This window comes from Apium graveolens, chromosome 8, assembly GCF_009905375.1.
Source record: "Apium graveolens cultivar Ventura chromosome 8, ASM990537v1, whole genome shotgun sequence".
In the NCBI taxonomy this organism is placed as follows: Eukaryota; Viridiplantae; Streptophyta; class Magnoliopsida; order Apiales; family Apiaceae; genus Apium; species Apium graveolens.
In genome coordinates, this window is record NC_133654.1 from 261,053,881 (window position 1) to 261,071,740 (window position 17,860).

The 17,860-nt window shown below is 35.4% G+C and overlaps 1 protein-coding gene across 1 annotated transcript; it reads left to right on the top strand.

Annotated features, from left to right (window-relative positions):
- The first annotated feature begins 356 nt into the window (after positions 1–356).
- On the top strand, positions 357–1,569 carry LOC141680798 (uncharacterized). Its single transcript, XM_074486918.1, has 4 exons — positions 357–476; positions 567–865; positions 1,254–1,414; positions 1,535–1,569. The coding sequence occupies exons 1-4, from the start codon at positions 357–359 to the stop codon at positions 1,567–1,569; spliced, it is 615 nt and encodes a 204-aa protein (XP_074343019.1).
- Positions 1,570–17,860: the final 16,291 nt, after the last annotated feature.

Below are 17,860 nucleotides of genomic sequence, written 5' to 3' on the forward strand. Positions count from 1 at the left end.
TTTGACTGCTATTGTAACACGAATGTCAATGTTACACCAGGCCAAAAGGGATGTTACCTTAGGGGCCAAAGGTAACTTGAAAAAAAGCAACTTAATTTTTATGTTACCTTAGGGCTTTTTTTGGCTGTGGTAACACTTTTTTGGGCCTGTTGTAACATTTTCTTGGTGTTGTTGTAGGCCATTTATGGTGTAGTGAAACAAAGGAAGGAGCAGTTGGTCTGTACTATCCGATGCTAACGCGAAGCAACTATACAACATGGTCTCTAAAGATGAAGGTGTTCATGAAGGCGCAAGGAGTATGGGGTGCGATTGAACAGATTGACCCTGAGACAACCGTGGAGGACAAAATGGTGTAGATGGCCCTAGCAGTGATTTATCAGGGCGTTCCAGAGGACATATTATTGACCATTGCTGATAAAGAAACGGCCAAAGAGGCCCGGGACACGATCAAAACGCTGTGTACGGCTGAAGAGCGGGTAAAGGAGGCAAAAGTGCAAATATTGAAAGGAGAGTTTGAATCTCTGGTCATCAAAGAAACTGACTAGGTGGATGACTTTTGTATGAAGCTGATTGCAATTGTGACCAACATAAGGGTTCTTGGAGAAAAAGTGGAGGAAGCAAGTGTAGTAAGGAAAATCTTGCGAGTAGTCCCTGACAAGTTTCTTCAAATCGTCTCAAACACTGAGCAATTTGGAGATACGAAGGCTATGATAGTTGAAGAAGTAATTGGGTGTCTCAAGGCCCGCGAAAAAAGAATAAAAGGGAAGTCTGAAAGCGTTGGAGGACAGCTTCTGCTCACAAAGGAAGACTGGGCAAAGAGAACAACCAAGCATGGGTACAAATATTCAAACTCAGAGGACGAGAGGTAAATGTGGTTTCCGTGGGAGAGGAAGAGGAAATCCTCGATTTAATGGAAATGGTAGAGGTCGTCAAGAATAATCCAGCTTAAGTGAAGGGACAAATAAGGTTATCAATGCACCGCGTGATAGAAGTAAAGTCAAGTGTTTTAACTGTAACGTGTATGGCCATTATGCAGCCGAATGCAGGAAACCACGAAGAGAGAGAGAGAGAGAGAGAGAGAGAGAGAGAGAGAGAGAGAGAGAGAGAGAGAGAGAGAGAAGCACAGAACAGACCCCGGAGTCCAACCTTACAAAATTTGAAGATGATGAACCCACCCTTCTGTTGTCAGAAACTGATCAGAACGAAGGAGGAACAGTGCTATTGAATAAAGAAAAAGTTTTTCCTGATATCAGTCGAGACGGAAGCACAAAATCAGACAACAACTCGTGGTACCTTGATAACGGTGCCAATAATCATATGACTGGACACCGTGAGAAGTTCAGTGAGTTAAATGAAAATATGAAAGGAAATGTGCATTTTAGAGATGGCTCCACTGTTAAAATTGAAGGAAAAGGTACGATTGTATTTAAGTGTAAAAATGGAGATGAACTAAAATTGAAGGATGTCTATTTCATTCTGTCTTTGTGTGTAACAATATTATATCTCTTGGGCATTGTCTGAAAATGGCAAAAAGGTTGTGGCAGGCTTTTAATGAAAGTGCAGAGATAAGCAAACAGCTTATACAAGATAGTAATTAAAGAGTAAAATCCAGTATGTATGCTGTCAAAAATGGAGGAGTTAACTTGGCTTTGGCACTCGAGATTGGAACACATAAATTTTCAAGCATTGCGCACGATGTCTAGCAAAGAGATGGCCCAAGATTTTCCCAGATTGATGCAAATTAAAGGAGCTTATAGTGGTTGCCTACTGTCCAAACAAGCACGGAAGCCGTTTCCACCAAAATCTGAGTTCGTGACAAAAGAAAAGATGGAACTAATCCATGCCGATTTATATGGCTCGTTTACTCCGCCAACTCCAGCTGGGAGCAGGTACATGTTTCTGTTAGTCGATGATTATAGTCGTGCCATGAGGGTATATATATTGAAATACAAGGACCAGGCACTCGAAATGTTTAAGAAGTTCAAGGCAGTGGTAGAAAATGAGGCAAAGAATATTGTTAAAACCTTGAGGACGGATAGAGGCGGAGAATTCAACTCAAAAGAATTCAATGACTTTTGTGCAAACGCCGGTATAAAGAGGCATCTAACCGCACCTTATACTCCACAACAAAATGGAGTTGTAGATAGGCGGAATAGAACAGTGGTAGCAATGATCAGGAGTTTACTGAAAAAGAAAAGTATGTCAGCAACAATGTGGGGAGAGGCCGCGAAACATTCAGTGTACATCTTGAACAGACTTCCAACAAAAGTCGTGGTAGCAGAGACACCTTATGAGGCCTAGACAGGATCAAAGCCAAAACTGGGTCATATTCGCGTATTTGGTTGCTTGGCACATGTGAAGGTTCAGAAGGTGGGACTAGGAAAACTCGATGAAAAAAGCGAGCCTATGGTCTATATTGGAAAATAACCTGGAACAAAAGCTCACAGGTTTTATAACCCAACTATCGGGAGGTTACATATAAGCCGTGATGTTGTATTTAAAGAAGGAAAATGATGGGACTGGGATCATGAAGATGTGCAAGAAAAAAAGGTGGTCGACAGATTTATGCTTGTAAATATGAATGCAAGCACTAGGGACGATAGAGATATGAGAACAGAGTCGCCACATACACCAAGGAGCTCGATCCAAGGAAATGAAGATAGTGGATATGACTTTCAAGCGTCTGGAAATTCAAGCAAGTCAGGATATTCAAGTGAATATGGTAATTCAAGCGAGCCCAGGAAATTTTGTTTGATAAATGAGATTTATGATGAGACTTCAGAGATCGAGATCATGGATGAACTGCTACTGCTGGGTGTTGAAGAACCAAAGACATTCGAGGAAGCCAAAGACAACAAAGAATGGACCAAGGCAATGATAGCCGAGATTGATGCTATTGAGAAGAATAAATCTTGGAGATTAACAAAACTACCACCAGGACGCAAACCCATTAGTTTGGAGTGGGTATACAAAGTCAAGAAGGATATAGAACGTAATATAGTAAAGTATAAAGCTAGGCTTGTTGCCAAGGGATTTGTACAGAAAAAGGGGATTGATTTTGATGAAGTACTGGCACCTGTAACGAGATTAGAAACTGTCAAGTTATTGTTGGCATTGGTAGCAAAACAAGGATGACAGGTGCATCATTTGGATGTAATCGGCGTTCTTAAATGGTGAACTTTTGGAGGAAGTCTATATGACCCAGCCCGTTGGTTTCGAGAAAAGGAATGAGGAGCACAAAGTTTATCGATTTTTGAAAGCTCTATGTGGCCTTCGACAGGCACCTAGAGCATGGTATTCATGGTTGACCAAATATTTGCGAAGCCCGGGTTTTACAAAATGTCCATATGATCATGCTTTGTATACGAAACGAGAAGGCCATGAGTGCTTTATAGTGGCAGTATATGTCGACGATTTATTGGTGACAGGATCAAGCACTGGAAACATTCTGAAATTTAAGAAACAGATGGCGCAAGAGTTTGACATGAGTGATATCGGAAAACTGGCATATTATCTCGGGTTGGAAGTAAATCAGAAGCTGGGTTATACAGAAATCAAGCAAACATATGGTAGAAAAATTCATGATAAGGCAAACATGACGAACTGCAAGCCTGTTAAATACCCGATGGAGTCAAAAATTAAAATTGACAGAGATGAAGGTGGAAAGCTGGTGGATTTCACATTATTTAGGAGCATCATTGGTGAACTGAGGTACCTGGTACACATGCGTCCAGACATTGCTTATTCTGTGGGAGTTCTAAGCAGGTACATGGATAAACCCACCATGCTACATTATAATGCTATGAAGAAAATATTACGGTACATCAAGGGCACTTTGGAATATGGATTGGTGTTAAGGGACTGGAGATTACTTGTTAAGTGGTTATTCTGATAGTGATCATGCAGGAAGTGTAGATGATAGGAAAAGCACGACTTGTATAGCTTTCTATTTGAATGAGAATCTAATAACATGGGTTTCGCAGAAACAAAGGTGCGTAGCACTCTCCTCATGTGAGGTCGAGTTTATGGTTGTTATAACGGCTGCTACACAAGGTATTTGGCTACAGAACTTGTTGAAACAGGTAGTCGATGTAGTTCCAGGTCTTGTGGAAATCTTCGTGGACAACAAGTCTGCAATCGAACTAACCAAGAATCCAATCATCAATGAAAGGAGTAAGCATATCGATATGCGATTTTATTTCATAATGAATTGTGTGAAACGTGGAGACATTATGGTGAAGTATGTAAAGACCCAAGAGCAAAGAGCTGATATATTAACTAAGTCATTGACTGCTGCATAATTTGAAGAGATGCGTATGCTTCTGGGCATCAAGAATCTAGTCAAGTTCAGATAAAGGGAGAGAATGTTGGAATTTTATTCGTATTTATCTAAACTTGACACAAATAAAATAGGTAAGTTGAATAAGTCTCAAGCAATGAAGACAATTTAGGAAGCATTGAATTATCAGGGAGAAATTATAGGAAGTAGTTTTGTGATTGATTTTCTTGTTATTTGTTTATCTGATTTCTAGCATATGATGTAATCTTGTTTTTCAATATAAGCTTGTAAACACTTGGAGAGGATTGAAGACTGTAATATACAGACTTTATATTCTCCAAAATCAGTTTCATATACATCTTATTCGCTACATATAATAGATGCAACCACCGTTGCCATTTCATTTTCAAAATGGTAATTCTACCATGGATTTATATCATTACCATGGCCTATTATGGAAATACATGTATAAAGAGGAACCAACTTGGAATTAAAGGTCCCTTGACCAACACGGCCCTTGTTTACATCTACCATCGCAAGTTTTGGAAGAAGGTCGGGGTTTTGTTCTTTTTTAGTTGTGTAGTGGTCGAAGTTTTAAACTTTGACTTCATTTCTATTTAACAAAAATATTCAAAATATTCAAAGTAAAATGGTAACATATTTGACATTTAATTAACGTATGTATGTCCAGGATTTTGTTGAACTTGAACATGGGCGGTTCTTCATTAGGTTTCTATATATTCAAACTAGACCTATTGTTAGAAAATGGAAAGTTTGAGGTATATTTTAGACATGTTCTTGATGTAATTTCCTATAACTAACTATTGGAGGTTGTTCCTTGTAATGAGCACATAAACTTTCATGTTTGGATCTAAGTCATTTTCTTAGTGTAATCCATAAAGAAATTGAGTTGAATTTAGTAGATTTAAATGTTTAATTAAAATATTTACTGACTTATAATATTGTTTTAATGTGAATATTGAATTTGTAGAACAGTGTGGATTATCCGTTGAAGCTCAATGTGGATTATCCGTTGAAGTTCAATGTGGATTATCCGTTGATGGAATTATTCGTTGAAGTTCAATGTGGATTATCCGTTGATGCACAATGTGGATTATCCGTTGATACACAATATGGATTATCCATTTATGGATTTGCTGAGTGCATTATCCATTGATGCTAAGTGCAAATCCTGATGGGTTGACTGTTACGTTTCTGGAAATATTCATTAAATGCAATTTAAGTCTGAATATTTATTTAAATTAATATAATATATTCAGATATGTTTTGGGGTATATATTAATATATATATATATATATATACTGAACTAAACGTAGGGAAGAAGATATATTGTTATCACAGAATCGTGAAAACCCAAGCTGCTTTTTCTTCTCTCTTTCTCTCCTGCAAACATAAAGAATATAGCATCGGTTTTCTGGGCGAACTGAGGTACAGGTCGTTGTTGAGTTCTACGTATCTGTAGATGGAGTACTCTGAGCTGTTGTATCTTGGAAGCGATATTACTGCAACCCAACACAGCGTAAGTGGGGCAATAATCTCTTCAAAATTCTTTAGTTAAGAATGGCTTTAAACTTTCTTTGAGATGTAATAAAGTAGTTATTACTCATACTGGTACATTCTTTGGAAATGGTTATTTGTATGATGGTTTGTTTTTAATAAATGTTGAACCCGTTTTGGGTGGTTTTATTAATGATAGTGTTGCACCTTCTGTTAATTATGTAGAATCATCTGATTTGTGGCACTTACGACTTGGTCATTTAAATTTTGGTGCTATAAAGAATATGATGAATTTAGAGTTGATTCCAAAGTACGCCATTGATAAGAAATCTAAGTGTCAAGTGTGTGTAACTTCTAAATAAATAAGGAAACATTTTCATAATATTGTTAGGGATTCAGAATGTTGTAAGGGATTCAGACTTGTTAGATTAGTGCACTCAGACATATGTGAATTTGGTGGTGTGTTAACTAAGGATCACTGTAGATATTTCATTACCTTTATAGATGATTGTAGTATATATTTTTATGTTTATTTTCTTAAACATAAGGATAAAGTACTAGATAAATTCATTATGTATAAAAATAAAGCTAAAACACAAACTGGCAAAGTACTTAAATGGTTGAGGTCTGATAGAGGTGGTGAGTATACGAGTACCTTGTTTAATGAATTTTGCGCAAGCAATGGTATAGTTCATGAGGTTACTCCACCATACACACCTGAGTCTAATGGGGTGGCAGAGCGAAAGAACAGAACTTTTAAAGACATGATTAACAGTATGCTGATTAATTATGGGTTACCTAAGTACATGTGGGGAGATACTCTGAATACGGCTTTCCATATTCTAAATAAAATTGAAGTCAAGTCAAGTTGAAGGAGAGAAAGGAATTGAAGTCAGGGGTGAAGACAAGATTGCAAACCTATGTACTTATATAAATGGAGTAGATGCAGACTTGAGTTGCGCTCTGAGAAAGATGCAAAATGATTGTGATCAGCTCAGACTATCACTGAATTTGAGGATATTAGTTACGAAGGGCTAATCGGTCCTTAAACATGATACCACAGAAGGAAATAATTAAATTTCCTATTAGTTTTGGAATATTTTCTGACATTCTGTAAAATATTAAAATTGTGGGGGTATCTAAAATAGAAAATTATTGAATTTTCTATGAATAGTGGAATGTAATGAAACATTCTTGAAAATAATTGAAATGTGGGGGTATCTCGAAACTTGATATCAATACCTCTGTTGGTAGCATGAGATCCAAAATCAATTGAGATATTTTGGATGGATACATAGACAATGGTTGAGTCTAATAATATCCGATATATGAATCTAATTTTTGAGATTCGTAAGAATACTATTACAGAGTTTAGGAATGCTTATGCGATAAGCTAGTAGATCCTAGTAGATCTGTAATTAAAAGTCATCTAAATGAACTTACGAGTTATTGGATGAATGTGAGGATGAACCTGCAGAGAGTAAAAGACTTGGATAATTGCTAGTCCCGAATGTCTTGATAATTTGCTTGAAGGTGAACTCGTAAATTTAATAGAAGCAATGCGCTTCACGTATAATTTCTTGATAAGTGAATATATCAAGAGAAAATTTGACTATTACTGAGAGTCAATAAATCAAGATTTTCTAGCACGTGTACTAGAAAATGGATTGTGCATGTTCTCTCTATGTCCTTTGTGGGGGAAAGGATGTTAAGAAATAGAGAGAGTGGTTCTGTTTGACAGAATCTTGTTTAAAAAAAAATATATAGATCTTCTTACGAGATAGAAGCATTAGGACCCAAATGAATTTGTAAATTGGGAAAATATATCTGGGTCTGAAGGAAGTATAAGGTCAGACTGATACAAAAAATATTACAGTCGAAAGTGATGATCTTATATAATTTATGAAATATTCTCGAGTTTGAGAATAAGGTTCATTAAGATGATACTAAAATTATCGTATTGTGAAATTTAAAAGTGCATCAATGAACATTGAGATGGCCTTTCTAAATAGATATTTGGAGAAATATCTATATACGTGAACCCGAGGGTTGCTCTAGATAAAGCAAGAGTAGAAAATCTGTATTTTCGGTGATCATGTTGAGTGAAACAACATTGACACGAAATAATGGCATATTAAATTTGATATTGCTATGATAAGCAATGGCTTCAAATAAATGACATGGTTGCCATTTTGAGGACGCTCAATATTGGTTGCTATGTGAATAAGGATTGCCAGTTTAAAGACGCTTAAACTCGGTAATGATGCAAACTGAAATTGCTGGTTTTTGGGACGCTAAAAGTTGGTAATATCAATAACAAGTGAAGCCTTAAGTAATAACTAGTAAAGTTATTTCATAAATATGAAATATGTCAATATGAGATGTCAAACTGATTCAAAATCAGAGAATTGACAAGTGTGCATGTGTTATTTACACATGATATGCAAGTCATAATTGATTGCATGTGAGTGATCTGATCATTACGAGAAGTAATGACAAGAGGATCATCTCTGAAAATCTTGATGAGATTGAAAAGTTTTAATTTGAAGATTACAATCTTCGTGACTTTAAAAGTTTTAGATGATACATGTCACATGTTGGTGATGTGAATTTTGAAGAGGTCAACGAAGCTAAAGTTGTCATAGCTGGAATGGGTATATATATATCCAAGCGTAGATGAACAAGGATCTCTCAAGAAGGATTGCAAGTCTGTTGTACTTTTTAAAATTGTACAAAATTAGACATAGGCTACACAGTTGGTAAACTGGGTAGATGCACGAGTACAATGGAAATTGGTCACTTGGAAGTGATTGCAATGAGATTTAAGGTGTATGATATGTGCTCGTGAGCTTGGACTTCAATACGAAAGATATCTAATTGTACTATGTGAATATAGTATGTAAATTAGATATTTGACTTTAAGAACTTAAAAGTCATTCGAGAATACATTTCACACTTAGCAGTCGTGTCATGGAAATCCTAAACTTAGCTCGATTCATGATGGAATACGAGTCTGGTGCATAAAATAAATGCAGTTAAAAGGCTGAGTAGCCACTTTGTAAGGATATTCCTAAATGACAAGGAAAATGTGTCTTCAATATGCATATATCGTGTAATCAATATGCAAATTGGGAGATCACATTATTGTGTATGAAATGGTATGTCTCACATCTATGATGAGGATATAATACCATTAAATAACTATTCTCAACGAGAATTATCATGATTGACTATGTAAAGTTAAATGATAATGTTTGGATCCACTAACCAGATGGTTAAACTGAGCGAATCTGTTTAAGCCAAGGGAATCTAGTTAGACCGAGAGATAGTTGTCAAATCATCGAGAGGAATGGGCCTTGCCTATTGCTTAACGGCGTCATGGTGGACACCCAACCTTGCTGACTGGAGATCCCAAGAACTTGGTTCAATGGGACAACTAAATCATGATGACCAAATCACTGTAGGGGTAACCCCTGGCCTATTTCTATGATGATGAAACAGTGAGACCCGTAAGGTACGAGGTTAAGCTTTATGCTTTTAATGATCTTTGACGAATACAGGGATTTCAAGTTTGAATACATAATATTCGGTTAAGTAAACGCGGGTTACTCTATAAGATAAAGATCACCTATGTAAGAGAGAAGTATGGCCGCTTCAAAGGAGATTTGCGAGGCACAATTCTTTAGAAACTCTTGCAGAACCAGGACGATGTTCCAGGGCCAAAATGGACATAATCATGAGAACTGAATGAGTCAGGAAAGATATAGTGATGAGTATGTCATCGTTTACACAAACGGTCGAACAGTTCAAGGACATCGTGTCATACTGTCTACCAGTAAAGTCGATATACTTATTCGAGCGAAGGTTCAAGGAGCATTCTCTACCTATCGTATGCTATATCTGACCGCCGGAACTATCACCAAGTCAAGCTCCGCGTCTGTCTGTCTATGTGGTGTCTATGTGGTGCGTGCTACTGGACCATCAATCTCATTTGTGGGGAATTGTTGGACATACTTTGTATTTTAGACTAAGTTGTGAATCATTTTGAGACTCTATATGAGTGAGACACATTATGTGTTAGTGGTGTGTATTTATTGGAACGTATTCTTCTCTTCGAGGGGATTCCAACGCATATTAACACGCTCAAAATGAGTAAAAGGTGAATGAGAACTGATGTTCCAAAGTTTTACCTTTTAATATGAAAAGTGGTTTTGTACCACATCGAGAGTAGCACAAACCTATTCCTTAGTTTTTCTTATAAATACCATGTACCACATCGAAAAGAAAAACAAGTCATTTCAAGCCTCTCTTTATAAATAGAGTCTTAGGGCACCAGTTTTATTAAGTCAAGAAAATAAGAGTCATCTCTTTCATTCTTGGTCTCTTTAGTCTTAAATTTTTTCAATATTCCGGTGATAGTTCTCGGGCTCAGTTCAAGTTCGCTGAGAGTATATTCGATCTATCGATTATACTAGTATCTCGTTTTATCCTGGGAAGCAGGTCGCTAAACACGGATGGTGCGGGGCGAAACTGCTTTAAGGAGACAGTTTTCTGGACTCGAGATTAAATCCAATCTCTGTTTGTTTTCTCAAACCCTTCTCCTAATTTAATTGGTAATTCTTATATGCTTATGTGATTTAAGAATTAGCAATGTTCTTATGAATTAGTTATATATTCAATATATATATATAATAATGTCTTTATCGTACAAGATTGATAACACCACATACATAAGAGAGTTCCACCTAAATACTTAGCCAGATGAACAAGATAATAAACAAGACTGATCAAGTGCTGTCAACCAACAAAAACAGACATATAAAAGATCGGACCAAGCTTCCATCACCACCATTAGCTTGCCTTTGCTACAGCACCTTCAACATACAAAATACTTTTATTTGGATTCTGCCAATACATATATCCTACTTCCGACCATGCGGACTCTTTCGAGAATCACTTCCGCGAACTGCTCCCCGAGGCTTCATACTTCCAAATTGCAACCAATCTGTATAATTGTGAGACCAGCCTGTCATTTGATAAAAAATTTAGTAGTGTAGAATGTTACATACCAACAGAAAGATTATTTTAAAAATACAACTGGCTAGCTGCATCATAGAAGGATTTGTTATTATTTTGCATAAGGAACTAGTTATACTAAGAGAATCCTTCTATGATAACAAATCCATAACAACCAAGAGAAATAATTACCTCGCCCAGAATATTTAGCATCAGCAGATGAAGATGATAGAGAAAGTATGAAGTGAAGACTGATTAGCAACAACAGAATGTTGATCACTACAATAGATGCAGCCACCGTAGCCATTAATTCTTGTTCAAAATGGTAATTCTACCATGGATTTATGTTCTTGGGGCTGTATGTGATCACCATGGCCTACCATGGAAATACTTGCAGAAAAAGGAACCAACATGGAACTAGAGGCCCCTAGGCCTATGGGAATTGACATCTCTGCCCCTGTCAAAGACTATAAAACAAACTGGACAACATCTCTACTGTAGATGTTGAAGTTTAAAACTTTGACTTCGTTTCTATTTTATAGAAATCAAATTAAAATGACATTATTCGAGGGAAATTACCCAAAATAATTATATTTTTAAATTTATTTTCAAAATTAATGTTATTTTTAAATTTATTTTCGAAAATCTAATTTTTTTAAGTTTAGTTTTCAAATATAGAATTTGCATCTTTTACAACATGTTATACTCCCTCCGTCCCATAATAAGTTTCCTATTTGACTTTTGACAATGTTCATGATAAGCGATTGACTATTAATTTACGTCTAATTTATAAGATCAAATATAGCGTATTTATGAGTACTTTAATACAATAAAATTTTTATATTTAATACTAATACGAAATTAAAGATATTAAGAATCAAAAATGTGCATTGACAAACGTGTCCAACACAAATAAGAAACGTTTATGGGGACCGGGGGAGTACAACTTAATATCAAATTTTGAGAAGGTTAATTTTAAGATTACATTAGTTACGTTTTAAGTTGGTAACCGAATCAAACTTAAAATCCATTTTGAAAAAAATAAAAGTTGTATTTCAGGTTGCACAATTTACAAGCTGTGTCTTTAAAAATAAAATTTAAAAAATTGTAATTTTGGAAATTGTTTCACAAAAAATCCTATTTTAAAAAATATTGTATTTTTGAAAAAACCTTTTACCTCTATTGTTTCATATAATTCTGATTTTGTACCGACTAATATTATTTCATATAAAACTGATTTTGTAGTGATTGCAAAACCTAGTGAAAGTTGATCCAGTCGTCTTTTATCTTTTATTTAAGGTCCTTATTTGTTCTTTTTTAATTTTCTTATTAACTTTAATGAAACAAATTTTTTAGCTCAGCCAAAAGTTGTTTGCGATCCAAGACAACTAAATATATTTCGCTTAAGAAACCATAAATACAGTGCATATAATTTATTCCTGTACTACTTGAGATTATTGCACATAGCAATTTTATTTCACAATGACACGAATTTATTTAAATCAAACACCGAATTTTGTTCTTTTACTTGAGAACTATATATACATATATCAAGCGCGGAATTTAGAAATACACAAAAATCGATGAACTAATAATGGTGGTGATTTGACATATGAAACTAATCAGATTATAAGGAGAAGATATTCTTTAAATTATAATATATTTCACTTAAAAATCCATACACAGTGCATATAATTTATTCCTGTACTACTTGAGATTATTGTACATAGCTACATAGCAATTTTATTTCACAGTGACACAAATTTATTTAAATTAAGCACATATATCTAGCGAGAAATCTAGAAATGCACAAAAAAATTATTGAAATAAATTTATTTAAATTTATTTCTTTATTTCATAATGAAATAAAGAAAGGATGGAGAGAAGAGTGATAAGTAACAAGACCAATTTCATTACTTGAGTATAGACTGAAACCATTTCTTGACTATGGCCGAAATGATTTTACATACATGTAGGAATATATATGAAAAAAGAAAGACTTGCAACTAAATTATTTTGTGTCTCTATTCAAAGTCTTCTCATTTGATTGGCGAATTGAAAGCGCCACATTAAAATTTCAATTTATTGGACATTGAGTGGTTAAATAAATTGACTTGAACTAGATATTTTTGAAATTCTTCCGACCTGTCTAGTCATGGGTGTAATTCGAACCGAGCCGACTCGAACTCGACTCGATAAAATGACCTCAACTAGAATCGAAATTATTATCGAGCTCGAGTTTAAATATATTTTGGGCTCGATTAAAAACTCGAGTCGAGTTAAGGTTTTTGAGATCGACTCGAACTCGACTTAATAAATTCGAATTAGAACTCGACTTGACTCGAACTCGAGTTCGATTATTTTTCTAAAATATAAATATGTGTTTGCTAGTTTATGTGTCTTCCAATTATCTAGTAAGATTAAATTTACAAACTAATTTGCACATTTTTTGTATGTTTACGAGATTTAGTATTTTTTAAAAATTTAGTAAAAAAATAAAATTAAATTATTTTGTAAAAAATATATACTTATCCGAACTCGTAATATTAACTTTCTTAATTAAATTTTTGTTTCTTCACGTAATAATACAACTTCTCAACTCAAGTGGTTGTTTTATATACTTAACGATCAAATAACATTAATTGTTTTAGGCTAATAATGTACTCCCTCTGTCCCTTTCGATTGTTTACATTGTTAAGAGAGTGTCTGACACGCATTTTAAGGTGCATATAAAGTATAGTTCTGTAACTTTTTTTTACAATTTTCTTTTTTTGAATAAAAGTTGAATATTTTAATTTTTATTTAGAAAAATAAAATTGTAAAAAAAAGTTACAAAATTATTGTTAGGAATATATGTGCATTAGTTTGATGATATGTTTAACAAAACACTTAAGTAGAAGTCTAGTGTTTGTAGCCTCAACGGATAAGACAACTTTGGCTATCCGTTGATGGTGTAGCTTTACTTAGAAATAAGTCTAGTGTTGTAGCACATTTCAGTCTCTGTATTTGAGATATAATTCTTAGAAGTTGAGAGAAATTATAAGTCATGTTGACTACTAGAGGATATGCAAATAGGAAGGCCAATTGTAAATATTTCATGCCTTGTAATTTTGTATAAATGAAGTGGTATCAACGGATAACTTAAAGACCTTCAACGGATGAAAATCAAAGCTTCAACGGATGTCTCTAAAGCTTCAACGGATAACATCCTTCAACGGATGAGTGCATCAACGGATAGAGCTTCAACTGCTAACACATCAACGGATAAAGCCATCAACGGATGAAGGCTTCAACGGATGTTCTGTTAAATAGCAGTTGATAAGTGGTAGTTGTAACTGCAGACAGAGGCACATGGGTTGACAGAGATAACTGAGATGTGGTAGCCTATTTCAGGAACATCAGAAAAAGCAGCCGTTCTACTCTAGTACAAAGAGGCAATAGTCAACAATGTACTGGAGTGAAATGGAGAAGAAACAAGTGGAGAACTCATTTTATTATTGTATTTTATCTTTGTCTTCACTTGTAAACTTGGTGATACATAAACCAAGTAGTAGCTAGTAATTAGATAAGAATTTTCCAGAGCTGTTTAGAAAAATCTTGAGAGAAAGTTTATCTAGTTTGTACTAGGACGCAGCTGTGATCAACTTCTTGAATCACAGATTTTTTGAAATACCATCTCTGGTGGAACAACAAATCCACCAGAAAAGTTTTTAAGGTCTGTTGTGTTCTTTACAATTGTGTTTGAATATATATCTGTCTGTATTAGCTTAAAGCAATTTACACACTTGTTTATCTTAAACACATAGCCTTTGAAACTGCTCAAAACTTGAAAAAGTTTTGAGATTTACATTTAACCCCCCTTCTGTAAATCTCATTGTTAGTCCACTAGGAATAACAATTGGTATCAGAGCAAGCTCTTGACACACAAAGAGTTTAAAGATCTTGGAAACTAACAAAGATGAGTGCACAGAAGAACCCTCTTGTTACCATCATGAATAGGAAGGATATTGGTGTAAAGATCCCAGTCCTGGAAAAGGATAACTATCATCACTGGAAAGTGAAGATGCATTTACATCTTCTTTCTCAAGATGAAAGCTACATCAACTGTATTGAAAATGGTCCTCACATCCCTCACAAAGTAGCCACAGCTGCTACTGCAACAGTTGTTGTTGGACGGTCCATTCCCAAGCCAAAAGCAGAATGGACTATTGAAGACATGGAAGAAATCCGCAAGGATAAGAGAGCCATGAACATTTTGTTTAATGGCTTAGATCAAGATATATTTGACAATGTCATCAATTGCCAAACTGCAAAGGAAGTTTGGGATACTGTACAAATCATCTGTGAAGGGACTGAGCAGGTCAGAGAGAACAAAATGCAGCTTCTCATTCAACAGTATGAGTATTTTCATTTTGAAGAAAATGAATCTTTAAATGACACATTCAATAGATTCCAAAAGCTGTTGAATGGACTGAAACTGTATAGTAGAGTATACCAAGTCAAGGATTCCAACTTAAAATTTCTTAGGTCTCTGCCAAAGGAATGGAAGCCCATGACTGTTTCTTTGAGAAACTCTCAAGATTATATGAACTTCACTCTTGAAAGATTATATGGAATTTTGAAGACTTATGAACTTGAAATGGAGCAGGATGAGCTGTTGGAAAAGGGAAAGAGAAAAGGAGGAACAGTTGCTCTTGTAGCTGACAGTGAGAAGATGGAAACCAGGAATGAGGAGAAGACAATGCCAAGTCTCAAAATTGGCACAAGCAAATCAGAATCAAGCAAGGGTAAAGAGCAAGTTGCTGAGAATGAAGACAACTCCAGCCAAGATGACTCTGATAGTATTGATGAGCATCTTGCATTTCTGTCCAGGAGATTTGCAAAGATGAAATTTAGGAAAAACACTAGAGCCACTAAACCTCATAAGAACATGGTGGACAAATCCAAGTTCAAGTGTTACAATTGTGGTACAAGTGGACACTTTGCAAGTGAGTGCAGAAAGCCAACTTCTGAAAAGAAGAAATTTGACCAAGTAGATTACAAAAAAAAATATTTTGATCTGCTCAAGCAAAAGGAGAGGGCTTTCATTACTCAAGAGAAAGACTGGGCATCTGATGGAGAAGAAGAGGATGAAGATGTGGAATATGTCAACTTGGCTCTCATGGCTGATTCTGAGGAAAATGAAGTTAGTTCATCAAGCAACCAGGTAATTACTACTGATGTAACACAGCTTACTAAAGAAGAGTGCAATGATGTTTTTAATGACATGGCTACTGAAATGTATCATTTGCGTGTGTCTCTTAAATCTCTTGCTAAAGAAAATAGTAGGATTAAAGAGAACAATCTGTTTTTAAGTGATAGAAATGCTGTGTTAGAAGATAAGTTGATTGACCTAGAGAAAACTAAGCTACATTGTATATCTGTTGAAAATGAACTAGCTGAATCTGTTAAGAAAGTAGAAATACTTTCTAATCAATTAGAGAGAGAGCAAGAGGTGATTAAAGCCTAGAAGACATCTAGGGATGTTAGTGCTCAAATTGCCAAGGTCCAAGGAATTGAATCATTCTGTGAGACTGCCTGGGATAAAAACAAAAAGAAACTGGAATTAATTGATGGGCTGTCAACGGATGTGGAATCAACGGATGATGAAAGTTATCCGTTGAAGGAAGAAGAGGAGCATCCGTTGAAGGTTCCTCAAATAAAACAGGCAGATGTTTCTAAAAGTGAAAATCTAAAGAAACTCAACAAAAAGTTTGGTTCAACTTCCAAGAATTTTGTCAAAGGAGAAGCAAGCACATCCAAAGATGTCAGTAAGGTGAATATAGGGCACATGACCTTAGAACAGTTAAAGAATAGGCTCAAAGTGGTTGAGGATAAAAAGGAAACTAAAAGGAAATCTAATAGAAATGGGAAGGTAGGGATTAACAAACATAACAATTACACACCTGATAAGTATGCTCCTAGAAAAAGCTGTGTGCATTGTAGTAGTGTTAATCATCTATCTGCAAATTGCAAATCTATTAAGAAAACTCCCATGCCTGTACCCTCTTCTATGCCTAATATGTCTGTATCACCTCTGCATGCTATGCCTGTTATGTCTCAACAGAATCCTTATGCACATTTTGCAAACATGCCATATTTTAACAATCCTTATCTTGCTGCATTTAGTATGCCTCAAATGCCATACAATATGCCTATGTGGAATAACATGTTTGCACAATCTATGCCTTATCAAATTCCAAATGTGCTAAATGATTCTGTGACTAACCCTACACCTCAACCAACTACATCTAAGATCAAGGTTGACTCAAAGTTACCTAAGTCTAAAGATGCAGGAGGAATGAAGTCTAGGAGAAAGGCTAACAAGAATGGACCCAAGGAAACTTGGGTACCAAAATCAACTTGATTGATTTTATGGTGTGCAGGGAAAAAGAAGAAATCTATGGTACTTGGACAGTGGCTGTTCAAGACACATGACAGAAGATTTCTCCCTGCTCACAGAGTTTAAGGAGAGAGCTGGCCCTAGCATAACCTTTGGAGATGACAGCAAAGGGTTTACTATGGGATATGGCTTGATTTCAACAAGGAATGTCATCATTGATGAAGTTGCATTAGTTGATGGTCTCAAGCACAACTTACTGAGTATCAGTCAACTATGTGATAGAGGGAATACAGTTTCCTTCAATTCTGAAGCCTGTGTTGTCACCAGTAAGAAAGACAACAAAGTGGTTCTAATTGGAGTTAGAAAAGGAAATGTGTACTTAGCTGACTTCAACTCTACAGATGCAGAATCTATTACTTGTCTCTTCAGCAAAGCAAGTCCAGTTGAAAGTTGGCTATGGCACAAGAAGCTATCCCATTTGAATTTCAAGACAATGAATGATCTAGTCAAAAAGGACTTAGTTAGAGGAATTCCTCTTGTTGAATTCTCAAGGGATGGTTTGTGTGATGCTTGTCAGAAAGGCAAACAAAGGAAAGCATCATTCAAAAAGAAGCTTGAAACAACAATTGATGAACCCTTACAGCTGCTACATATGGATTTGTTT

What these genes read in the sequence shown, in the direction of transcription:
- LOC141680798 (XM_074486918.1), top strand. Translation starts at nt 357, where the DNA reads ATGGCCCTAGCAGTGATTTATCAGGGCGTTCCAGAGGACATATTATTG. An exon ending in TGTGTACGGCTGAAGAGCGG is followed by an intron (nt 477 to 566) that starts GTAAAGGAGGCA and finishes TTTTGTATGAAG; the next exon opens with CTGATTGCAATTGTGACCAA. An exon ending in TGTTAAAATTGAAGGAAAAG is followed by an intron (nt 1,415 to 1,534) that starts GTACGATTGTAT and finishes AATGGCAAAAAG; the next exon opens with GTTGTGGCAGGCTTTTAATG.